The sequence below is a fragment of the Ischnura elegans genome, chromosome 8 (assembly GCF_921293095.1).
Source record: "Ischnura elegans chromosome 8, ioIscEleg1.1, whole genome shotgun sequence".
NCBI classification, from domain to species: domain Eukaryota; kingdom Metazoa; phylum Arthropoda; class Insecta; order Odonata; family Coenagrionidae; genus Ischnura; species Ischnura elegans.
The window spans coordinates 66,221,694-66,248,603 of NC_060253.1; the positions used below are offsets into that span (position 1 = coordinate 66,221,694).

The 26,910-nt window shown below is 37.7% G+C and overlaps 1 protein-coding gene across 3 annotated transcripts; it reads left to right on the forward strand.

The window, feature by feature from the left end:
* Positions 1-69: 69 nt before the first annotated feature.
* Positions 70-25,227, forward strand: LOC124164379 (protein brambleberry-like). 3 transcript variants are annotated; one of them, XM_046541689.1, is made up of 12 exons: positions 72-487; positions 562-690; positions 2,134-2,319; positions 3,288-3,456; positions 6,890-7,006; positions 8,900-9,079; positions 10,208-10,447; positions 11,818-12,003; positions 14,396-14,589; positions 16,951-17,069; positions 20,375-20,426; positions 24,729-24,827. In XM_046541689.1, the coding sequence occupies exons 1-11, from the start codon at positions 227-229 to the stop codon at positions 20,394-20,396; spliced, it is 1,803 nt and encodes a 600-aa protein (XP_046397645.1). In that variant the 5' UTR covers positions 72-226; the 3' UTR covers positions 20,397-20,426; positions 24,729-24,827. The 3 variants fall into 3 exon arrangements, 2 of the variants coding, with proteins under 2 accessions (XP_046397645.1, XP_046397644.1); XM_046541688.1 differs by lacking the exon at positions 20,375-20,426 and having other exon boundaries at positions 73-487; positions 24,729-25,227; XR_006866048.1 differs by lacking the exons at positions 16,951-17,069; positions 20,375-20,426; positions 24,729-24,827 and adding an exon at positions 12,139-12,228 and having other exon boundaries at positions 70-487; positions 14,396-14,483.
* Positions 25,228-26,910: the final 1,683 nt, after the last annotated feature.

A 26,910-nucleotide genomic window follows, 5' to 3' on the forward strand; every position in this document is an offset into this window, starting at 1 on the left:
GAAAACTGGAGAAATATATTTGTTATAAAGTTGTTTAGCATGTCTTTCCTTGAAGTATGCAACCGTTTAGGTTTGCAATGTGTCAGCAGAATGGCTCCTAGTATTTATTTATATCCTCACAGTAGTCTGCTGGAGGTGTCGAAGCAATGTCATCCCGGATGCGTTAGAATTATGAGCGAATGCTAAAATACTGGTGCCCCGAGTTTGGAGTAAAATTTGCGTGAAAATGAAATTAATTTCATTTGTTACATGCATTCTAATAGCTTTAATTCAACCCTCTGGGGGGGCTCTGTTGGACTGGCTGTATTACCCATTTCAAATCTTTTCAAACAAGGCAACAGAAACATCGCTATATCAACATGGGCATGATGAAGCGTTAGTTGATGGCGTTCATTATGAGTCGGACCATGAATATGACAGGTTTTTGATGGAGGCTCAAAGAATTATAGATATTAATTTGTCGGAAGTGGATGTTTGTTACCACAAGGTGAGGTTGTGGAAGGTAAATCGAGGTTAATTTGGCAGTGAATATCGTATACAACCCAGTTTCATCTCCCTCAGGTATTCATGAAGATAAAGTCATCCTGCTCCACGTTGACCGAAGATGAGTTGGGGAAATTAAGTGTCCACTTGCTGAATTGTAAATCTTCTGAAGAAGGGAAGCAGCAGTTTTTATGTTCCCCTAAAATGGTAATATCACCCTTGATGGATTTGTGACCTCTATAATTTATAGCCCACCAGGAATCACGAACTCGAATTCTTGAGGTAGTTATTTCTTAACAAATAATACAGCCTTTAAAATATATATCATAATTAAACGATACTGTGGTAATTTGAAGAATTCAAGGTGACTTTACATCTCACAGATTGGCTTTTATTCATTGCATCGACGTCCATTTTCACTGTCCCGTCGATTTTCTTTAAATAACTGTCTAATCTTTTGGGAATTACCAAAATATCTCCTTTAATTTATTGCTTTTATCAGAATGAAATGAGGCGGAAATAAAATTCCCTGTATCATAAGGGAACATTTCATGTTAATTCCCTCAACGTAATATTAAATGTCTCGTAATGCAAAAAGTCCTCTAAATCTAACAGATTCAATTATTACTTGAGGTAGCAATGCATAATCTTCTGCCATTTTTATCTTAGTTTCTTTGGAAAGAATTTTCAGTATCTACTGCATCATTATGTTTGTTTTTAAGCTGCTTTTTCAGTGCCGTGAAAGACTATGCATATCTAAGAAAATAGTTTTTCTTCATTTAGTTGACAATTTTTTCATACTTATCTATAATGGGGGATCTAGCATTAGAAATGATGATTTTGTAAGTATGAAAATTCCTCACTCATGGGAATGAAAATCAAATGGGCAGAATTCCATTTATTGGTGCGGATGAAGGGATTGGCCTATGTGATGAATCTCCATCTCTCAGTGTGTATATTTGTTCTTAAAGGTACCTATTTACTTGCATGGTCCTCATTTTTCCAATTTTTCTTGCTCGAGTGAATTGTAATGCCTGGAATAAGAATTGCGTACCTTTAATATTAGTTAATGACTTTTTCAAATTTGGATAATATCAGTGATGAAACTTAAGGATAATCCATGAGCTTATACCTGCTGGATACTCAATCTGAGTTCCCTTACTTTGTCAACTGCGATGGTGAGGAGAGAGACAAGTCTCCCCATTCTACCCTCTCCCACTTACTATCCTTTCCTCTGTTCTCTCATCCTCTTCGCCCTCCCCTTGTCCATGAGGCAAAAATGATTCATCTGTATTGTACTTTGTGATACTTTCTGAGACGAACTTTGCAGGGTATGGTAGTTCTCTCCAAAGAGTTGCATTTACCAGTGAATAGGCCCATGAATTCATTGGTGTTTTTAAAATATAATTTGTGATTTATCATTTCTTCAATCTGAAATTCATATGAATATGTGTATGTATTTTTTAGGGACTGTTCAAATAGCTCATGAGTGAAAACAGCGTAATGAGTGTTAGAAAGATGAGTAGTCACAACATTATATTATTCAACCTCAATAACTCATGTTGAAATTATATCTTAATTTAGAAAGAAATGTTTTAAATTCTTCCTGGATCTACTGTTGTAGTTTTATTTCTTTCCATGGCACTGTAGGAACTGGAGGAATGCACCAAAGATATGGCTGCAGAGATGTGGAATTCTTATCGTGTTATGCTAGAAAAGGCCCGAGCCCTTTGCTTCTCTGTTAGGCAGCAACTATTCAAGGCATTAACTGAAATGGTTGTAAATAAGCTGATGGATTCCTCTCAGGATCAACTTAGGTCAATGAGAATTCTACAGGTAAGAAACAATTTGGTGGCAAATCTCTATGCTTGTGACTGGAATTGCATATAAAATTATGCCTACTATCTAAACATATTGCTGTCCCGTTCCTGATTTATCATACTTACTTGTTTTCACTTTTTTCACCCCGGTGTCTTTGGAGTACGGAACTTATGAAGTCAAAATGATACCCAAATGATGCGTAATGCCAGGATCAAACTGCCTCAAGTTGAGAGTGGCTACAACTCTGGCAAACAATTTTGGCAGCTCTTCAAAAGTCAATGAACGTTCCCCATTTATTCTACCCAATATTTTCTTAGCATATTTCATAATTACCCCGCACAAACTTCCCAAATGTGGATCAGCCGGGGAATCAAAATGCCAAGTAATGCACCTGCTTACCAGTACCTCAGTAGTATTGTCATTCAGGAAAAATCATGAAATTGTTTACTTACCCACATAAGATATCAGCTGGCTCACTTGGAATAAGTACCACAGTCATATTATGCATATTTCTATTTCATAAAATTGGTATTCTATTGCTTTTTGAGGCTATTTTGTCATAAGATTACCACTCACGAGAAGGGATAGCCACCATCCTCAGGGTGGAACCGTCAATTGGGACTATGTCGTTAATGTTCATTGCCAAATTCTCTGTGTACAAAATTTCATGTTAATTGGTTTAGTTTAAAATAATACAGGGGTAAAAAGCTTCAATGACTGGACAACAAGCCCAGAAATGTATTTTTTGGAGGAAATTAAGCAAATTTTCATCTTAAATATTCCAAGTGATGATAGGTGTACTTATTAAGTCTCTTCAAGGAACATGTGAACTAAGAGGAGAAATCTTTGATATGTAATTCAGTTTTAAAAAATCCTTTTCTCACTCTTTGTACTATTCCTCCCTATATTCAATTCACTTTATTATCCCTCTTTAATACAAATACATACATTTACTCCTCTCTTATAACCTGTTACCCTTCCAGGAAGGGCAAAAGATGATGATGGAACAACAAGGTACCCTAAGGCAGGCGCAAGATGCTGTTTCAGCATCCTTGGCATCACACATGCGATATTTGGAGAAAGAGAAATCACTTGTGAAAGCTGGACATGGACAAATTGCACAGATTGTGCAAGGGATGCATGAAAAATTAGGTTAGTATATGATGTGTTATGGCATCTACACATTTGGGCGCAGCTGAAATGTTTTTTGTGACTTAAATTGAAAGGGTGAGCCAAAAATATAGTGGCTGTGGACTCACGTTGGGACATTTTTTGAAGGGAAGAAAAAACTGACTTCGGTTACTAAATAGCATGTCCATAGTCCATAACATATAAAGCTAGGCCTGCACTTATTTTTTCAAAATGATCCGATTTAAAAGTTTGTGGTTTCAAAATGTGCAAAATTGTGAGAAAAAAATTAGAAAAAGTGTCAGGTTCATGCCACATCGGATAGCCGTGCCTGAGGCACCTAAAGGCACCTATAGGGCCCATTTTTAATGTTGAGTTTTTCGACCTGGATAAAACGTTTCCTTAAGTAAACATGATATTTTAAAGCCCTTTGGGCAAAAATTTCAACCGTTTAGTCATATCTTGACTCCTTCATGGCAAAACGCTGCCACAAAGGTACCCCCGACTCCCTACCAACAGCCGCACCGTGCATTCCTTGATTCACGCGACACTACTTATTGCTAATCCCTTGGATCTTGCCTCCTTCCCCTTACATACTGGCAGAGTTGATCTAGCATGAGTACATAATAATGGCAAGCTGAGGGTCCTATGATTCATTTGTCAATGTAATTTTATAAAAAAAAGTACACTTTAAGCGAAAAGAGGGAGGAAAACTTGGATTTTCAAGAGGTACAAAAAGATGTTGGAACAATCTATTCCATATTCACGCCAGTCACCAGAGTCACAAATAGAGTGCAAACTAACATGTGGAGACAGGTAGAGCGAAAGGGGATGGGGTGGACCACCGCAAAAGTTTTCCCGATGACAAAATGCCAACTTTGATTGCCAGACATGAAAAGTAGCAAGATCTCTTACAGTTATTTCTTCAGTGCGGCGGGCACCTTTGAGGCAGTGCTTCACCATGAAGGAGTCGAGATACGACTAAATGGTTGAAATTTTTGTCCAATCGGGCTAAAAAATCATGTTTACTTTAGAAAACATTTTATCCGGGTGGAAAAACTAAACTTGGGTCATATGATTCATTTTTCAATGTAATTTTATAAAAAAAAAGTACACTTTATATACATGCCTGAGGCCCTATAGGCGCCTCAGGCACGGCTATTCTACTTTGCATGAACCTTAAATTTTATCTCACAATTTTGCACATTTTGGGACCATGAATTTTTAAATCGTATCATTTTGAAAAAATAAGTGCCGGCCTAACATAAAGCCCCTTGTGTGACTGAATTGCTCTCTGGATACAGATTTATGATCTTTTCCATAAGAGCTAGAGAGCTGAAATTCGGGACGTAGGTGGGGGACTAAGAGTAATTTGGAGAATAATCCTAGGAACCCCAACTTTCTGCATCCTTCCCCTAAAAAAAATCCAAAAGGCATAAGTTCTGATTTTTTTCATCCACACCTCAGGTCGACATCCTCCAATGCCTATTGTACTCGTGGGATTTTAAGTTATGTCAATTATTTGGATCGGGGAAGAATCACTGCTTCATTTTGTTTGACTTATATTTCCATTAATCCTTGGAATCTGGATGAATATATCTTCGAACAAGAATTTCCATAAGCCATAGTAACATCCTACAGGTATATGCAACCCGAGTGACAAAAGTTGGAAATTTCTTTCTGAAGAATCACAATTCTGTCGCAGATTAAGAATATCACTTACTAACTCCCTAATAGATTTGCTTCCCAGGAAAATCTTTATTGCTCCAATATAGAATTGGGGGCCATAATGCCACTGGCACCGAAAATGAGTCCATGTCTTGGTGCCATCACTGAGTCAGCTTAAAATAAGATGTGTATCTCACAGAAAGTACTCGATTTTTTAATAAATATTCACTGCATATATAATCTTAGTTTTGCACCTCTTAATCCTTGAAACTGAAATTTTATATGTAAGTGGCAAATTCTTGCCATTGGGACCATCAGCAAGCCTCTAAAAATGAGCCTGGATGCTGCCTCATTTGAATTTTTACTTTCGGCAATCATATCTACCTTGATATTCCCCCTAGTGGAATACATACATACAGGGTTTGTCCGGAAAGTAATAGAACTGAGACGATTTTTAAAAAATTATTGAGCCAATCGTTACAATTCTTTAAAAACTTTCAAAATAGGCTCCTTCTGCGTCGATGCAGCGCTGCCAGCGCGATTTCCAAGCATTGAAGGTGTCACAGAAGACATTCTCCGAAATAGCCTCGAGAGCCGAGGTGCATGGTGCTTGGATCCCCTATGTCGTCTCAAAATGCTTGCCTTTCATCGGCCATTTCACACAAGGAAACAAAAAAAGTCTGGGGGGCCACATCTGGGCTGTAGGGCGGCTGCGGAAGCGTTGGGATGCCAGCATTGGTTAATTAGCTGTTCACATTAAAGGCGATGTGAGCCGCAATTTCTAGTCGTCAGTGAGCACTTTTGGGACCATCTTCGCACACACATCTTGCGCATGTTCAAATGCTCCGTCACGATGTCATGAACCACAGATTTTGATAAATGTAACATCTGGGCAATTAAACGAATGCTTAGTCGACGGTCTGAGTTCAAAACTTTGCGCACACGAGTCAAAATGTCGGTGTTTGCCGAAGTCACAGGTCTTCCATCACCGTCTTCATCAGCGACCTCTTCCCGGCCCTCCAAAAAGGCCTAGTGCCACTGAAACGCACCACTTCTTGCTAAAGCAACATCTGGGTAAGCCTACTTGATCATAACAAATGTCTCTGTCGCATATTTACCGAGTTTCACTCAGAATTTAATCGCATACCTCTGCAGTAACAAACGCTGCATTTTCGGCTTGCACCACTCACAGAAACACGTCGTGCAAAAACGTCTGTCCTGACTCTTCAGGTGCTCGCAGACAACTGACCAGCCGCTCGTTCGTTAGCTAGGAACACCCTCTACCAAATTCAGTTGGTGCAAACACGCTCCGAAGTACAGTCGCGGTGGAAGAAAATCAGTCCTATCACTTTCCGGACAAACCCTGTATTTATACGAATGAATGCAACAATTGAAGTCAAATCACAGTGGCTGCATGCAAATGTGATTATAAATGGTAGGCTCATAAGTATTGAAGTAGCTCTGGTTTATAAATATGTGTAAGCTTTCAATTTCCACGTTGTGAGTGCCCTTATTTTGATTTTTAACATCAGTGAATGTTGCATATCTAAACAAAACATTTTTCAAACAAAATATTAAAAAAGTATATGCTTGGAGTTGTGTAGTCTAGGTTGAACGCCCTTAATTGGTGCAGTATTTCTCATTATAGGACTTGATTAGTCAGCTTCCATGTTATCCCTGATGACCTTTATGAAATTTACTTTGAAATGGGAATGGCTAAAACCTTGAAATGTCTGTGTAGATTTACATGAGAATCGGCGATAAATAATTTATTTTTTGCATCTTGCAGATGAAACAAATTCTCAAATGGATGCCTTATTAGCAGAGAGAAAGACAAATCACAATAAACTCTTGAAAAATATCCGTACTCTCCAAGAACAAGTCCTAGTGCTGCTGCAGAATATTGGTAAGACTTTAGTTGTTATTCTGTGGTAGAATTTGTGATCTCCATCTAGCAAAGCAATCTATTCTGTTTTTTTTTTCCATTGAAGGAAAATTACTTTAGTAAATCCTGTATCTTTAGATTGTATGTATTTATATTATAGATACAGTGGAACCTCGATCTATCGTTTTTCAGGGGGATGGACAAAAAAACGATGAATGTGGGAAAACGATCAATGTGGGACTGTTAGGCTAGGTTGCCTATGTCCCAGGAAACGCAGGATTTTTTTGCTAGTAATTATGATATTTGTTTAAGAATTCAAACAAGATTTTAGCCAATTACAAGAATACTAGTACTTTATTGAAACACTTAGGTCATATTGTTAATTCGAATACTATCTCTTTCAAATATCCTAAAGGAACACGCCACCTTCCCACAAAATGTTTGCAATCCACTCGGCCTTTACATTGCTATTATGGATTTCTGTCTGATGTAAAATTTCTTATCCATCAAATGCCATTTCCAGAACACATATTATTTTCTGATTAGCGTAGCACCAGATGAGCTGATGAATTCAGATTGCTAGTAGGGAGAAACAAAATATCCTGAGAAGATATCCCTTCGTCAGTAACTCTGACAAGTACGTGAGACTTATTGTATAACTCATGTATTGATGACTGATAGTAACCTGATATCCTGTTTTCGGAAAAAATGCCTCATCAACTGCTGAGAAGCTCAGCTATGAGGACATCGAGTTTCGCCAGAAATCACCATCGTTTTATTCCAACTATTTCCTTGCTTAAAATGCTTAAATAATGTTAGAAATATGTCACGTGCACAGTACTATTATTTCACTCTAATAAAAGTATAATAGCAATTGGTGAAATTCATTGTTAGTCACCTTTTAGGCTAACAGGTGATTCATGCAGCAGTTGACCTCCAGCAGGCTAGGCTAAAAAAGTTCAGTGGGCGAGAATGGGAGAGGCGTGTAACACGTTTATATTGTTCACGTGTAACTTGATATTTTCTTTCAAAGCTAAGGTCTTTGTAATACGATCCCTGCATGAGCTGGAATCTTTTGTTTGATTTTGGAGAAGAGGAAAGCGTCAGAGGGAGGAGGCGAATGCTGAATGGAGGACAGATCTTGGGAAATGCGCTAATATTACTATCCCACGGCACTGAGCTTCTCCCTATGGTAGTTCTATCTCCTGGGGAAGATTCAAACTATGTGCCTGTCGTTATTAGTCATGAATGACACGTATATATTTCGTTTCATTTTTGTCAAACAATGGATGTGGGAAAATTATACATTGGGACCACGATTTTCAAACAATCAATGCGGGAAAACGATACTTCGGGGAACGATAGATGCGGGAAAAAATTACATTGTGTTTATGGAACTTTATTTGGGGCCAGGAGCGGCGAATGATCAATGCGGGGAAATGATCAATGCGGGAACGATAGATCGGGGTTGCACTGTATTAAGATAACATACTTGAATATTTATGTGTAAAGATACCAGCTCTCATCATACATCACTGCTCCAACTCTTATTTCTCTCTCTAAACCCTTGCAATCTCAAGCTGCAACTATATTTTCCTAGTTACTATTTTTGTCAAATATTCCAAGTGGGTATGATCCTGGGTAATTTTGGGTATCGATTTTGAAAAAAAAAACCATGGGAGCAAAATCATTGCATAAAACTCCAGATAGAAAAACAATACATAATTTAAATAATTCTGGAGGCATAAGATGATGGTTTGTGTTGATTAGGTGTTATCCAAAATTCCAATGATTTGCCTATTTTAAAGTGTGTGTCTAATTTGTGTAATTTACTAATTCAGAGCTTTCAGGAATTAGGCTTACAAAATATTTGAATTTTAATATGTAGTTATTATTCCTTTCTGTTGTTAACAGACCGAAGTATCCAGTTGGTAAATGAACAAAGTGCTGAAATAACTGTTAAGTATGAAGCTGCCATTGAGAGCTTGTCACAAATCAATGCCACTGTGCACTACTTATTGCATCTCATTGAACTTACTCATAATGAGTTGGAGGCACGGATGAAGTGGATGTCTTCTCTTCTTGGTGGTACTGGTAAGTGATGTATGTTTAGGAGTTAGCAATTGAGGTAAATTCTTGGGGGACAATGCATATTTTAAGATGAAGTCAGGACCCTGCTGGTGCAATATCTGTAAATTTTATTATTGTAACATTAAATGCCCAATTAAAACTATAGTCTGTTTGGTAGGACTGTTAGTGCGAAGCACATGCAGATTATTTTTGCCTTAGGATGAACTGCAACCACTGTAGGTGAGTAATCTGTATAATTGCATCAGCACCAGTGAATTCAATGTGTGCAGATCAGGTATTAAAGTGATGGAATGGAATCAAGTATGTGGCGATTTAAAATACATAGTAAAATATCGATACAGGGGCCTGATGTGAATGGGTTAAATATAACCATATATGTACTTCTTTTCAGTGGTGAGTCCAGAATAGGGACAAGAGGGAGGGGCATAGTGGGGGGTAATCCAGCAGTACTGGGGGTCCGAACAAAATTACCATTCTATCTAGTGTAAATTGGAGATCCAAGGGGGGCTCAAGCCCCTCTCTGGGTTTGCCACTGGATTGTAACATACCAAAATCGTGTGAAATACGCCCTAAGTTTAGAGCTAATTTGTATTTATTTCGTTAAAGAGGGTTAATATTTTGGAAAATATAAGTAAAAACTTTTACAAAGTGGCAACCTCTAAAAATTTTAATTTTCATCTAGTGCGGGTTTCAACCCAATGATGTAGAGACCCCCCTATACATAGGTACTGCCTCTTTTGTAAAGTACTGGCTGTACATATTTTTTAATGATATAACATTAATTCATGGGGAGCATCATGGCATAGTGCTAATTATCTTCAGTTACTGATTGGAGGGTTCTGGGAATCAGCACAAAGCTGTTGTGATGATGTCAGAATTTCATTTTTATCCTTGGCATCTTGATTATAATTTCCCCAACAATTGCATCATGTGTGTGTGGCCCAGTTTTGGGTAACGATTGTATATGCTCCATTCCCCATCTCATAATGACTTCAATTGTTAATCACTTATCTTATGTTGATTGAAAAATGTGTTAAGTGATTTGTTTACTTCCGTTTTGGCTTAGGTGCATCTCAGTTACTTTATTATGTATATTTTAATATGTTCAAATATGCTTTTTTCTCACAACAGGTGACCACATGGCAGTAATGTGTGCATTTGTGCTACATTTTGGATATTTGATCCTTGGTATGGTTTCTATGGCATTTGTTGGAGCACCTCCGCTGTCCAGGTTGTTGCTGTTATTTATAGTTCCGGTTAATCTTCTATTGGTCATAAATCCTGATCATGCTGCTCAAGTTGCAGCAATTCTTCATGTTCAGCCGTTGGATTTCAGCACAATGACTGTAGTTATTGTTTTGTTTACTTTTGGTGAGCATTGTTGTTTGTATTAATTTAGTTTACTAATACTGACATTTACAATTAATTGATTAGGTGAGAAATAGCTCTTACTGATAAAAAAAATTGTAACTTTTCTTTAATAACTTTACAACAGTTATGAAATATGAATACAGTACAATGACCACTGCTTTACGATAGGTTCAACTTATGATGGATATGATATACAGTCAGAGATGATAATCTCTATAGTCTCAGGCTCAACTTTGTGGAAGTTCATTCTAATAATTGAAAAGTACAAATTTCGTATTTATCCAAAAAATTTATTACCACGGTACAACTAGTTTCAACACAGTGGCTTCATTCTCAGGTGCATAGGTTACAAGCATAAAATTTGTCCTTATATATTATAAAAATTGATTGAAAAAATGATTTTGCTTGCTCTTTTTAATATTTCAAAATTTTCTGATTACGTTTCTAACCACAACTTGGACAATATGCCATTAGTTACGTAATTAATTTTAGCCACAGGTTTTTGCAGTAGTCCATGCCTTGTCAGGCTTTCAGGTTCTGCTCTAAGGGACTCGAGCTTTCTCTTATGTTGCAGGCAACATCTTCAGAATCATGCCTAACTTTGGAGCTCATCAAGAATTTGATGTCCTCCCCCCCTCTCTTCCTCTGGCACTTTCTTGTTTGTGCTTAGGGTCGTTGTCTCTAACCCTTCTAGACTTGCGGTTCTATTTTGTTTGTTGAGGTGATAAAAATCTTGGTTGTCCTGAGGCGTATGGAAAATCCACTGCCGCGGAGGGCTTAGTTTAATGCCTTTGTCTGTGTTATAGTTATTTGGCCATTTATTTCTATGGCTTCTCGAATTAGTCGTGGAAAATGAAAGCTTTCCTTGGTTAACACCAGCATCTTTTCTGTGTAAATGATTTGATCAATGCATGAAAATATCTCAATGCATTGGGAGGAACTTCACTTCCCTGATATTATTTTATTGAAGAAATATTTTATTGCTAAATTGTTGCTCACAAATCCCTTATAAATGTTGATTGTCGATATGATATTTTGTATCTCAAGGTTCCGTATTGGCATGTCATTGTGTCAAGTGGGGAAAATACTGGCAAAAGAGGCTGCAGAATCTTTGTACCTCACATTGAAAAGATGTGATGATGAAGGAATGATTCTGTGTGAATTAGGTATAATGGCAGTCACACTATTAAAGTAGTCTCAATAATATTTCTACTGAATCATGGAGCTGACATAATGGCTGTATTAATTTGTGTATTTTTTCATTTATTTCTCTTTTGTCAATACAAAATTTTTTGTTTAATGCTTCTTCATGCTTGGAATTGTTATTTCTGGAAGGAAATCAAAATTTACCATTGTTGTTTTCTATATAGGAAGTTTTGTTGTTGCTTATGGCTTAAGAATATGGAGACCCAAGAATGAGAATGTTGTAATTGGCCCATGGACTTCTCCTAGAGGAATGCAGTATCCTGATATGTCTCAAGGTCAGAAACTGCATTCGTCTGAGCTTCACAGTGGAAACAATGACAGCAAACTGCTCAAGGTTTTCCGCATGATTGGTAAGAATTTTTGTATGATTTTTCTCTGTGTTGCTTTTAACCATCCCTCCTAACCTCTTATAATTAACATAGTCATGGATATCTAATGTTTGGCTTTTGTGGTGCTTGCATTTTATGTGTTCTGTTGTTTTATAGGTTGATCATTCCAAATAGTCATTTTGTGGTGGATTCTTTCTTGAACCAGTCATTGTCATTACAATTGTCTTTAAGGAAGAAAATGTGAGGGTATGTATCTATTATGCTTCCAGCGGTATCTTAGTTGTCTTTTTATCTATTTTTTATTAAATCCTTTCTTTGATATATGGTTTGTGGGTAGTCATGTCTTAAAACACTAATCAGATTTAACAATACTAGACATCTTTTTCTAGTGATCCATTCTGTTTGTACATATGTAATTACCTCTTAAATTCACTGTAGTTAAAACTCCTATTACTAATATAGTGGTGGATGAGGGAGGATATGATGAAATAGCTATCGGATTAGTTTAGGGATAGGACACATAAAGTAACTTTATTATCATAAGAAAAGAAACATCACAACGGTCAAAATACTAAAAGAGCAATGAACCATTCAATATGACTGGCGATAGCATTCAGTCAATATCAATTGAAGTATAAATATGTAATATATTATCATATTTATGAAATAATAATGCATGCAATAACACCTCCCCTTGTTACTTTATGTAATGAATCTTATGTTCACTTACCCCCAAGAAATAATAGTATAACACAAGAGATTTAAATAACAATTGTCTCAAGTCATTACCCTCCAGGGTGGACACTTTTTCTCATGCAACTGCACAGCCTTCCTCCTCAAAGGAGAAAAATGGCTTGTTCTCCAATTGCTATCGCATGTCAGACAAAAATCCACTCACTCCAGGTGTATTCATTCACCATTATTCTACATTCATACACAATTCATTCACTATTATAATAATGAACCTTACAAAGTTTTATTCCTTTATTTCCAATATGGTGAGGTTTCTTAACCCTTTCGCGCCGAATGCCTCACCTGTGCGGCGGGGATTTTCTTCCATAAGCAACGAATGCCACACCAGTGCGTCCTAAATGTTCTTTCACGGACGCTGTCGCCCCCTCACGATCCGCCTTAGCGCGAGCCCAGTCCCATCTTCGGACGCTCAGGTCGACCCTTTCTTATCCTCTCCACGTGGTCAACTACTGTTATTTGCGGTGTGTTTTCCAAAAAATATTTGTTGCGCACTTTTGAAATTCAATGCTAGAAATGATTTCATCTTTTTTTGCTGACCACATGGAAATTTCAAACAAATTTCTAACATTAATATCAACGGAGTTATAGACCAACTAGTAAATATACTATATCCGTCTATATCAACGTTAGAACTTCATTTAAAATTTCTGCACGCTCAGTAAAACAACACTAAATTCATTTTGAATGTAAAAAATCGATGCGAACATCAAGTATTTGCATATATTTTGCATTAACATTTTAGCCAGTTGACCGCGAACTCGTGCTAGGAAGGGGCTTTTAATCCTTCTAGGGTCTGGGACAGAGGCCGAGGAAAGGGATCGGCGCCCTCTGAGTTGGGTCCAAAAATGGTTAGGGAGGGAACCACTGCCTTCAGTTGACGCGAAAACGCTTCGTACAAGGGAGTAAAGAAAACTTTCAAGAGGCTCGTATTGAGGAAGAATTTCCCTGAACCAAGGTCCGGTGCGAAATGGTTAAAGACAAGCCTGAAGTCAGGTTTCTTGTTGTCTGAAGCAGGATTTACCTCAGTTTTGGTTTGGCTACTCCCAGCGCTCCTCATTGTTGTTTTCAAAGCTTGGGATTTCCTTTTGCTACTTGCTGGACTGCGATCTCTTTTCCTCCATGTTCAATTTAGCTTCAACCTTTTGCATTGTGAGGCCTCCTTCGATCTCTCTTCCCGAGCTTCCTCTAAATCCCTTACACTTCTCCATTGGCAGGCCCATCAAATAAAAGGATGCCAATGTGCCATGAGGAAATACCTAGCCACATTTTTTTTTAACCTTTCAATTCAGATCTTGAATTTGTCTGATATACTTCTGCACAGTGATGTTGTCCATCTATCTCATGTCAAATTCTGCTGCTGGAGTCGAAAGTCCATGCACACATTCTCCAACACTTTCCAAATGTCCTTTGCAGTTTCACAGTCACTGATTAATACTTAAGTAAATGATAAGTAAATGAATTAATACATAAGTAAATGATTCAAGAAATGATTCATTTACTTATGTATTAATAATACCTACTGTCATCAATTTTTCATGAAATATTTTTTATGACCAGTTTAACATTTTATGAGGTCATGAAGTTCTTTTATCAATGCATGAGCTGCATAGTCAATTATATGTGTATTCTTCTTTATTTTCATTAATGTTTTTGTCTTCAGGTTCTGCTATAGATCCAAGGAACTGGTTTGCTAGTAGTGACAGCTCCAACAGTGGACAAGAGAATTGGTTAAGAGGTCTAGGTAACAGTGGACCCTTCAAATCTGCTTCTCGGCAACCAGATATCGATGATTCAAGTGATACTGATGGCCCTCTTCTTGTGGAAAGAGATGATGATGAATATGAACCTGAGCAGGTAAATGAGCATCAATAAACAAATTTCTTTGAGCATGAAAATACAGTAACTATGGGGCACCATTCAGAATTCAAAGTTAAATCGCCTAGGTCAGTAGTCTAACACCCCAAATAGCATGCTAGCTAAATTCCAGCCTAGATTCATGCAGCTTGAAGTCCATCAAGGTTGTGATTCCATCCAGATTCTTTACTGGCATTCTCTCAAAATGATGTTTGCATCTTTTTATTTCTTCAGAGTTTTTTGTCTACAATCTTTCGTGAAGTATACTGTAATAAACTTATATTTGCATTCAAGCAATCCCAGAGTTATTTAACGTATGCATTTCAATACACACATAAGTCAAAATGTTATGTAGTTAAATATTATTTTAAAAACTCAGTCAGGAGTCTGAAGTTATGTGTTAGATGCATTCTGCTGCATGCTGTGTAAGTCAGAATTTAAGTAATTATAAAATTACTCATAAACTATTTAGCACTCCTCTGGAGATTTTTATCTATATTTAGAAATGCAATGGAAGCCTTGAATTCCAAAAAAGCAAAAGTCCATTCAATTACAATAAAAATGAACTAATCAACGAAACTGACAATTTTCATCAGAAACTTTAAGGACTTAACTGGTTGCAATACAAATTGTGGCATATTCAAATATGTGGAAACTGGTTGTGCTACAGTAGACTCTCGTTAATACGAACAACGTTGTTACGAAGTTCTCGTTATTACGAAGCAAACCGTTGGTCCCGTCGAAAGGGCCTATCCAAGGTATAGTAAAAGAAACGTTATTACGAAATTTTCGTTTTTACGAAATTACGAACCTATGTCCCGGTCCCGGCAGTTACAATATGAACTTTATTACGAAGTTGCACGCACAAGCCACGGTATTTAGGTGGATATTCACTACACTTAAGTTTCAATAATTGCGCCACGTTTAAGTTATTCTCGTTTACTGTGCCTAAGAGCGTCAATTATGGTTCTTTATTCAGTTTACACGCAACATCATATAACTAGCTTCATTCCTGTGTAGTCAGGGTGCCCTACTCATAACAGTTCGTAAATAGGATGTACAGTCAGACCTCTTCCTATGCACATTCGATTTACGAATTTTCAGAGATAGGAGCATTCAAAATTTTCAAATTTCAAATTTGGCGCCTTTCGATTTGGCCGATACTACGCGGTGTGGCGCTGGGAAACTCTCACTGTGATCATGATCTGAATAAGGTATCAATGAAAATGGTGTGAATTTAGGAACTGTTCAACGTTTCGCCCGTTCTTCGCCACCGCGGGGAGCTATTTTTTCGGCTCCGAATGCATCGCAGGCCCCGCTAGATCAGTTCGCCACAAGCGTGAGTAAGCGCATACGTGTGATGCAGTGTTGCATCCCGCAGGATAACCTTACTCTGCGATAAATTACATACAGTCCGGCTGGCGAGGGATGTCAGATTACGGCACAATAGGATGGGCGGATAATCCTGCGCCAGCACGGTTTAAAGCCAACCGCTGTCCCCCAAACGCACCTCACACCCTCGCCTAGTCATACAACGTTGTCAAATGCATAAACGAACACCGAAATAAGCCTGATCCACCAAAATAAGCCCATTCTTCGAATCACAGAACAAGTGATTATTCCTCTAGGTCCTTGACGCTCGTCGTCCCTTCCGGATCTTTTCTTCACGGAACACTTTGTAAGTGTTTCCCTTTCTTACCTGGCAGCCTTGCCCCCTCCCCGGACCTAGACCATTTGGTCTGTAATTGGACAACTCTCGGTGGCCGGACTGTAATTTTATCAACCTAGGAACAAGGTCTTGGGACGCATCGAGTTTGAATATCGGAGTTCATGTATTCGGGAAGATATCAACCCTCGATTGCGTCATGGCGCAGTCTTCTGTTGAAAAACTGAAACGCATTTTCCTGTTTATGTTTATTTCCGCGTAATTCAATCGCGTTTATAATACACTATTCCTTTCGACGATTCCTAAAAGAAACGTTCTTACGAACTTCGTTATTACGAACCTCCGATTTTTCGGTCCCGTGAACTTCGTAATAACGAGAGTCTACTGTATTAAACTTTTTTTTGACAAATTGCCTATCACTTTATTAATAGGTGAAAGTTATGTGCCACCCAGCAATAGACCCTGATAACACTCTTTTAATGAACAGTTTTTAAAGTGGTTTTATTGTTAAAAATTTTATTTCATTGAATATGTAAAAATGAATCGTAAACATGAACTTTGAAAAAAATATAACAATTTGATATTTTCTCTGCCACCAAGTTGGCGTATTAATAGCTCGGGGAGCATTTGTACATTTTTAGTGATGATGCATGTAATTTGAGTTTAGTATATCATTGATTTTTCTTAATTTTCAGTCTTATATCTCTACCAATGGATCTCGTCCAAGTTTATTGCAAAAGGATATAAGAGAAAGGAGTGCTAGACATACATACACGCAACGACCATCAGATATTTTGCCTGATAAGTCAAGAAGGTGAGCAGTACCATTATACATGTTGAACTTTCATTCCTATCATGTACAGTGATACTACTGTTATAGGTAAAGCATCAAATTTTTCTATGGGCTTTTAAAAATCTCCATTTTCGAATGTGGGTTAGCCACGGAGTGTGTGACATGGCAATGCCTTCTTTTTAATATCACTTTCATGCATTGCTTCAAATATCCTCTTTGTTCTTAGATATTTTTATACTTCTCCTTTTAAGAGAAAATATCCTTTACATGAACCTTCCACCCAAGCAGTCTCTCAACTACCACGAATATGCCATTCAATGCTCATCCGTAGTCTATTAAATTTTTCAGACTGGTGAAGTTCACTCTTTACTATGTATCTTGTATTGAAACATCCTGTTTTTTATGTTTGATAATGCAGTTCCACCATTATATCTACACCAAGCCTTAACCTGGCTATGTAAACTTCCTATATTGGTAATTTATGCAAACCTTTTACAATAGTAGCTGACATCATTAGGTCATTAATTTTGAGGACTGACTTTTGCAGGTTTATAATTTCTTGAAAATGGAATTGAATCAGGTGCAGGTTGATATGCGTTATGAATTAAACAATGTTTCTAGGGATGGTTGGATCGGATACCTCGGATTCAAATATCCGCAGGTATTGCCCTTCTTCGGATACATCGGACCCAAAGTCGCGGAAGACATTGGATCTGGATCTGAAATTTAAAATAATAGCTTCAGTGAATGCAATAAGGGTGGAAATAGTTCCGATTCTCTCTTCGAATATGCCGTAGCATGTGATTCTTGTCCTACTCATGAACTGTTTTATTTGAAAGCTCTCGCAGAGGTTACATAGCAGAATTTCAGCCTTGAAAATAAAAAAGGCAAAATACGACTTGCATATAGTGTGACTCTTTCCAAGAGATTGAACAATCATTGGGGCAATCTCAGCGTCGTTGGATAATAACCATGTCAAAAGTAACTACGTCGCAGATTTCAGAAAACCACCCTTGGCCGTCCATCAGCCCGTGCCTCTGATGTTTTTTTTTCCTAAATCACACGGACCATAAATCATTGTCTTCTAAGGAAAATATCAAATTACTCGAGAACAATTGAAGTGTGTTTCATCACTACCCCATCTCACCAACTGACCGTTTTTGGCCTACCTGCTACAATTCTCCGTTTCTTGATGAAAAATGCTAGGTGAGTGACTTTCTGGGCCCAAAGATGTCTCGATAGCTTCGACAATTAGATGACACGTACGAGATTTAAACGAGAATTAGACCAAACGCGACGCATTCCTGGCGATATTTGTTTATTTTTCAGCTCTTATTGATTGCCACTAAGTTTTCTATTTACAATTAGACTCTACTAATATGCAACATTGACAAACAGCACAATTTTCACAGAAACAAGGGCAGCATTAACCACCCAAACAAGTATGGACGGATTGGAAACACCAACTGCATATATCACGTAACGTGCCCGGCTTTGCTTTGAAGGCAGGACGTCACTGAAGCAAGATCTGACTTGTTCGCCCTTGACTCCCTCATTGCTTGAAATACGGAGGGAGCACGCTTCTTCCCCTCCACCTCTCCATTACCCACTTCTGCTGCCCACCCCTTCCTCATGCTGAGCGGTCGAGCTCCTTGTCGCATCTGATGTTAATGCTGTTTTAATTACTGTTAATTGTGTTGCTGATTGCGCAGTTGCAATTTAATTTAATGATATACTGATAAAAATGTCTTTCATCATGTATAAATATTTCTAATGAGATAAGGAGAACCAATGTATGTCTTGTGCTTGCACTGTGGCCCGAAATTATGTCGAGGAAGTGCTAAATCCACCTCACCATACTGAAGCATTTTCGGGTGAAACACAAGTCGGTATGCGATGAGAAAGTGACGAAATTCGGGGAAACATGCGTGAGGGAAATTTGAATTCAGTCGATGGCAGTGGGGTAGCCAGGAATTTCATTAGGGGTGGTCCAAAACCAGGGGAGAAAATTTTTAAACAACAGGGTACAAAGTACAGTGCAACCTCGATATAACGACACCCCACGGTACACTAATAAACACTCGCTATAGCGAATTGTCGCTTTACCGGAGGTGGAGCAAATAATAGCCAATATACCTGTTGCGAACAGATATACAGGAACAGGAGTGGTGCGGCGACAGATAAACATCTATCCGATAAACGTAAGCATAAATCCAGACGAAAGGCGATGTTTTTTTGCATCACTAAATTTCCTTACTCAAATAACGACTGACTATTCAAACAATTTATAAGCACCGCACTGAATAAAAATCGTGCAAAGCATTGTTTCATCAATCATTATATTTATCGAACGACAATTTACCACATAAATTTAAGACTGAGCACTCCATTAACTTCATTTCTAACAGATCGCTAGCAATTACAGAGGTTAAGGAGTCTTGATGCAAGTCTTCCGGCGGTGAAACCCTCGCTATGGCGAGAGCCAACGCCGAAATGGTCTCGTAAAAACGAATTTTTTAACACGCTTATTATAGGGTCAATTGACGGTGCATCGGCTATCTCTCGTTATAGCGGGGGTGTCGCTATAGCCCGTACTCGCTTTAACGAGGTTCCACTGTAGAGGGTTTCAAACTAATTTTATCACACTTTACAATCGAAAAAAAACTTAATTTTTCAAAGAAATCTATTGTAAATTCATGATTTTTCAATATATAGATTCCTTTTATGAATGAAAGTAATTTCGTGCCGTGATTGCACTGGATTCTGTGGCAAATCGTCACCAATGACTGGAACTGTGACACTTCTCTGGGTTAGGTCCTTAAGTTGCCTAGTGATTCGCATCATCACTTCTTGGAAAATTGTGACATTGTAATACATGCAGGCCGTTGTGACGATTGCTTGGCAATGGTCACTCAGTGATGATAGCCATAGTCTCTTCTTAGATCGTGTAACTTTAAGGATGTGCATTAGCTGTGGTATACTCTTAGTTTTGACGGTGGGGTGGCAAAGGTTATGGGGCCCACAAGCTCTACACTGAAGTATGAAAAAAATTATGATTTACATTTTTCTTTTAAAAGGTTTTAAAGCCATTTCCGAGATTCTCTTTTATCCTAGAACATTCAATTTAACACTTGGATCACAAAATTTCAAGCATCACTTCATTCACCCTATAGTAATCATGTTGTGCTTAAGTATTAATCTTATGGGTAAACTATTTCTAAGTTTCATTTCTGATTGATTTTGGTTTGTTAAAAACATATTATAATGTTTTTTTATACAATTCTGTGGAGTGAAACTTAATTGATGGCTAAATTTTTTTTCCATAGATTTTGGTTGTATCAAAGATGATGAACCTGGTACATTTTCCATCTTGGTGTGGTTAGTATCGATTCATTCATGTTGTGTACATGTAACACTTGAATATTTCTGCTTAACCATCATAGATTTTATTTCCTATTGAAGGTGATCTTATTTTGAGAGTACATGGTATTGATAACTATTTTCGTTTGTGGTACATAATTTTATCAAAATTTATATTTATGTAGTTAATCTTCTATCTCATAGCCATTTCAGTTTTTCTTTTACTGATGTTGAGAGTAATTGAAATGCATTGTCATACCTCTAGCAAAAAGTGAAGAATTGGTTGTCTGTATAATTGCATGTTTCCAGTTCTTTTTTTTTATAGTTTAATATTAAAATTTGCACCGGAATATATTTCATTTACTTGAATTGTGTGATGAAAAATCAAATGTTTTTATTTTTTTAGGGCCCTCTATTGCTTATTGTAGAATGGAGACTCACTACTTGATTATGTATGGGTTAAAGTTACATGTACAAAGCTACTAACTAGGAATGAGGAGTAATGATGAAATGATTTTATTTGTTGTGCTGATGACTAGAAAGCTAATGTGGTGTTGAGGTATTCCAATGTCTACTAAACATTGCATTACTCATCGCATAAATTAATGATGATATTTAGGAATGCAATAAGATTAAACAAACATGAATTGGCCTTGGACAAAAGTTCTACTTTTATACCTGTAGGTGGTGTTATTCTGTAATCAGTTTAGGATATTATGAGATTATGTAGTGTGGACGGTAATATTTGTACTTCAACATAATTTATGGTCTTTGATACCAGAAGACTTCATGCTTGTGTATGAGTAGTTGAATAATGGTATGTGGAGTGGAACAGAATTCATGCCACATCTATGCCCAGCTGCAGTGGTGGAGCTATGGAGGGGGCAAAGGGATACTTTGGGTCAAAACGTGCACTAGATAAAATTGAAATTTTTGGAGGTTAACACTTTGCACAAAAATATTTAGTTATATTTTCCAGTAAATTTACCTAATATTACAAATTGAATTGCAAATTAGTTTTATTCTTAGGGAATATTTGTGTCTTTTTTGTCGAAAAAATTTCAAAAATTCCCGAACTCCCCTCTGGCATGAGAGAAATTCCCCCTTGTCCAAACCTTCATTCTGGTTGCTGAGAGGTGTCTGATGACAGGCAGAAGAATCTAGTTTGATGTAGGGGGCAAGGTTGTCAGGTCAGAAAGGGAAATGCCCACGTCACATGTAAACAAAAGGGTTCCGCAAAGAAAGGAACCGGAAGGGAAGACAAGCGTGAAGGGTCAACGGAAGAGTCCCTTGTTTTGGTTATTAGAAGAAAGGGCTTGATTTGGTGGTTCAGACTTGTTTCGGTGCTTCATGTGCGAGTGATAACATTGTGTGACTTGGCAAGGGTGTGAGGTACATTTGGGAGACTGCGTTTGGCTGCAAACCCTGCTGGCTCAGGGTTCTCCACCCCTGCTTTTGCACTGTCATTGGACAAATCGCACCAGCCAGACTGTAGATCCGCCTCCGCCCAGCTGTTACACTATGCTATGAGCTGGTGATTAAGGATCTTCCTTCACTTGATTGGGAATATGTAGCATGTGGTGATAGTGTCAGAAGTGAAGCAGAGGCCTAGTGCTGTGCTGGTGAGAGTCAAGAGTGTGGGTGTGAAAGAGAGGGGTAAAGAAAATAAGGATGGAGGGAGAGTTGTGAGATGAATAGAGGAGATTTTTCACTTCACATTAAGAGACAATGCAAAGTGGAAAAATCAAGAAGCATTTACGTAACGTAGACCGGGACAACTTTGCCAGGTTTTGAAAAATATTATGTTTTACACCCTACCAAATTCCCGAACTAATCAAGAGAGGTGCCTATGTTTTCATCACTTGGTCCTAGGGGACTGCATAGAGGAGGCCCAATTCTATCCCATAGGATGCTGATTTCTTTTGCCAATTTGTATGCATTTTAATCGGTTATCAAAAACTTCTGCGGCATGGTGATTAGTGCAATGCAATCCACTTTTTTATAATATTTTGCATCATCATGTTTGCAATTGCGAGGAACAGCAATGAAAAGTTATGAATTGGAGAGATCACATCATCATGTGTGTAAATATCGGTTAGCACCCCTACTGTCTGTAAAAAAACAAGACACACCGCGTTTGAGGAGCTTTATCGTCTAAACGAGGCAATCAATATCAATGCAACATAAAGCATACAAAAGAGAATTTTTTTTCCACGTTGGATCATTTACTTCAAAAAATTTCCGCCCCATGGTATTTCCTGTACTTAATTTTTTCTAAAAATAGTGCCGGTTTTTTGCAAGTAAAATCAAGTTGCCCAACTTTGAGTGCTTAGTATTCACGTAGTTTTCATTCCAGTAACTTTTTCGATGTAAGAAAGCCAGATCTATTATTGACAATTTGCAGGAAACAAATTGTTGATACCACGAAAATTGGTAGATTTGTTGTAAACAATGCAAATCTCTGCTATGTTCAAAACCAATGGGTCAATTGAAAATTTATTCATGCTATTCATACAGGGGTATGCAATCAACTTGAGTTTTGCTGAAACTTTTTTTTTCTGACTCCACCTTGGATTTAGTGACCCCAAGAGTTCCTTTGGTAATCATCCAATTTTGCTGAGAAGAGGATGCATTGGGATTCAATGGTGTTAGAAATACCTGATGGAACTTCTAACCCCTCTGGTTCTTGGTATTATCCTCCACCATTACCGCTCCATTTTCGGTAGTATTGTAGGGAAAAAGACTGATTTAAGGTCACGCTTTCAGGTCAGAAAGATGCCCTAAGCAACTTGTTTTTGTATGAATCCGATCCGTACATATACATACATTTTAGCTGTTTGCCAAGGCTAAGTATCAATAAGGCCAGTACACTTAGAAACTACAGCATGTTAAAATAAAAAAATATCACAAGGGATCACTTGATCCAGTCGCTCCAAGGCATTTTTGCTAGTTGCACAATTACGGGCGTCCTCACCCCACACCATCTTAAGAATCATCAATTCACATTTATTGTTGACACAAATGCCTTCCAAGGATCAGCATTACAGCATTTGTTGGTAGTGTTTATGTAGTTTGGGACAGCAAAAATCAGTATTTTCTTTGGATCTTTAAAGGCCACCTGGAAATCATGTGAAATCTAGGGTAGAGCCACTTTTAGGAAGCCTAGAAATTCATGGAATTTCATTGTCTCTGGGAAGTCATTGCCATGTCAGGAATAATTACAGAAAAGCCTAGAAAAATGATTTTACTTGTGAGGTACTAAAGGTGACTTTTCCTCAACGTCTTATGTATTGGTGTATCTTCAATGTCTGGACATCATATTCCAAGCATCTTCATGGTTTTGCTCTATAGCTGTTGAAAATATTTTTATTTTTGCAAATCACATCCACTTTTTTTATACTGTTCTTTTCCTCCATGCAATCACATTATTATCTCCTGAAAAGATGTATGCTCCATTGAATTCATATTATCGAGTAATCCGGATAGTTTAAAACATGGTCTGGAAACATTTGGTTGGTCAGTGGCGCAGCGAGGGGGGGATTTTGGGGGATAAACCCCCTCCCCCCCCAGAGCTCAGAGAAATTTTGTTTAATCAATTTTACCTAATAGCATTGATATTACTAATAGAATAGTGTAAAGTTTAATAAATATCCCACAGAAAGCCATAAAACTCACGATTTTGAACCATGTATCTTAAAATTCCGCAATTTATTAATCTTGCACCTACCGCTTATCCTGGTGGGTATTCCATACCCCCACACACCACGATATTAGTTGCACCTAAACTCCCCCAGCCTTAATTCGTAGCTGCGCCCCTGTGGTTGGTCACCCTGAAACTACCTATTTAAGGAACATAATGCAAATAGAATTTTTGTTCCCTGCAGAGCTCCGCAAAAGCAATAGAAATGGGTGAAGGTGCTGGTGGGTTAACAGGTATCTTATTTAATAACTCCTCTAAATGTTTCATTGCATTCTGGAGTTGCAGTAAATTTAAGATTCACAAAAATTCTTTTTGCATTATGTCTCTAATCTAGTTACTGTGATTTCTTGGAGGGTCAAGTAGAGATCCAAAGAAAGTGATTTTTGCTGTCCTGAACACTGTAGCCCATGATTTTATTGTAGAAAACTGTTTGATTAACAGATTAACATTATGTCTGCTATAAACAATTCTTTTTTACTTCTAGTCTTTGGTACTCTCAGTGCTAATCTGTTATTTCTCTTTTAATTGATGAGGGGGCATGACTTGCATGTGATATTCATCCTCAACTGTTCTCTATATTTCTTGGTTTTTATTTTCATTTTATTGATAACATTTTACAGGAGCACTACTCCTAAGGGCTTATGCAGTGCAACGTGCCAGAATGGTCTCCCATGCCGAAATGCTAGCGTAAATGGACATAAGCTATGCCATCGTCATAGCCATCAAGGAAGAGTGCAATAATTGACAATAACTCTGTCTTCTGTCATTTCACGAAATGACTTCGGTCTCATAATTGCTCAAGATAAATTTCTCACTTTTTATGAATCTTCAATTGGCATAATGTTGAAAGATTTGAGTCTCTGTGAAACAGAATCAAAAGTTTTCCAAGGGAAACAGTTTTTATAAGCAGGTATGTGCATTTAAGATGTATTCCTTTTCAACTATTAGATTGAAAAAAAATATGCATTGAATGGTAAAGTATTTATTGATACATAAGGTATTAAAGTTTGTTGATATATCCCAAAGGATCCAACCCAGACAGTGTTCGTTCATGGAATCCATGATGTAAAAGAGATTGATGCATCCATGTTGGAATTAAACAATGGTATTCACATGTTTTATAGCTGTATTATTCACTTGAGAATTGTTGCCCTTGTAACCTATTTGCCTAAGTGAGAGAGTTGAACTTAATCTAGTAGCAGCGTATTAACCCTCTAAGTGCCACCAAAATTTGGTGGTACTAGCGAAAAGTGCCAACCTAAATTTAAGAGTTTTGTAACACTTTATGAAAAAAACACAATATGAAGTTACTATTTCAGATATCAATGTAATGTTTTTTTACTTTACTAAAAAGGAATTATTTGTTCCGATATATCAACTCGTGGCACTTTTTGCCCGAGGAGCAAAAGCCGATAAATCGGCCCGTGGCACTAAGAGGGTTAATGGCAGGTTTTTTAAATACTTCAAAAATAACAGAAAAAGCACATTTTGACATCCGCTTGTTTCAATGCCGTTATTTGAACTGAAAAGAACAAGTGTCTCATTTCTGAAAAACTAACTTTCCAAATCCACCAAAAAAATCACTATAGGCTAAAGGCCCTGATGCAGCTGAGGAATTGTTAATTCAGTAGAAATCATCGATTTACCTCTTTGGAAATGGTGTTTTAAGAGGAAACAAAAAAAAATGGCAACCGGTGATCCTGCCGTGACTCAGGATCAAGGACGAAACAGCGTAAATTATAGAGCTCTGCTACACAGTTCGATATGTTACCACTAGTCTCTAATTTAAAAATATGGGCAATGAATATAGAGCTGTATTTACCTACTTCATGAGACCATTGGGACTACATGTTGAACAAAGTAACTTCAAAGGCATCAATACATTGGAGCAAGCAAGCTCAATGAGCAAATGGGAAGTATGATCGTTGTTAGATGAAGGACGAAGATGGGGTCATGAAATCCAAGATGGCTAAGATAATGTAGGAAAAGCTGAGGAAAAATATCAGGACAAGGGTTTTAATCCTCTTGTTTCTCTCAATGAGCTGCTTTTTGGAATCAATAGTAAGTCATGTTCAAGCGTGGATTATTTCCAAAAATTTACTACATTCGATGCGAAGTTAAATGGCATCAGGAAAAAGATCACCCGAGTACAGACAATTTTGGATGGCACTAGAAAATACTGTGACCAGAACTGGTTGAGCCGGACCAGAGGTGTCAGGAAGATGAGGGTGGCGGACATCAAGTAGTCAACATGACCGATATGTACGGCAGTGAGACGGAAGTCAAGGAGACCAACTCCACGGGCAGTCTTCATTCTTTGCACTGGGAGTAGGGGAAGGTAACAGTAGATGAAAAAAGAAGTCCATATTCAGCCTGTCTAACCAGCGTGACAAATTTTATATAATTGGTTATAAAAAAAGTGAATGTATACCAAGTCAAAGGAATAATGGTATTAATCTAGGTAGCTCTGTTTCTTGGCTCACAGCATTGCATTGCAAGGTGTGGAAAGAAAAGTGGTACATAGCTTCCGGAGCCAAGGCCCATACAGCAAGAGACAAAAATTGTATCTCATATTTTAATTTTAATGCAATTAAAGATTATGTGACTGTTATTAATTTGAAGGGATAAGAAATGTTTCCATGGAATTGATGCTGGCAAATTCAGTCACTGTTTCAAATGTGTCATGTTCCAAGTTTATCCACCAATTTACTGTCTAAGCAAGCAAGTTAATAAGGTCACAGCAGTTGTATTTTGGTGCATGCTGATTGATGCCAAATCTTAGGAAGTAAAAGGAGTGATTCA

Bases quoted from the DNA above. Each gene is read 5' to 3' on its own strand.
- LOC124164379 (XM_046541688.1), top strand. From the start codon at position 227: ATGAAATTAATTTCATTTGTTACATGCATTCTAATAGCTTTAATTCAA. The intron at 488-561 runs GTGAGGTTGTGG...CATCTCCCTCAG, and splicing joins TGGATGTTTGTTACCACAAG to GTATTCATGAAGATAAAGTC. The intron at 9,080-10,207 runs GTAAGTGATGTA...TTCTCACAACAG, and splicing joins TTCTCTTCTTGGTGGTACTG to GTGACCACATGGCAGTAATG.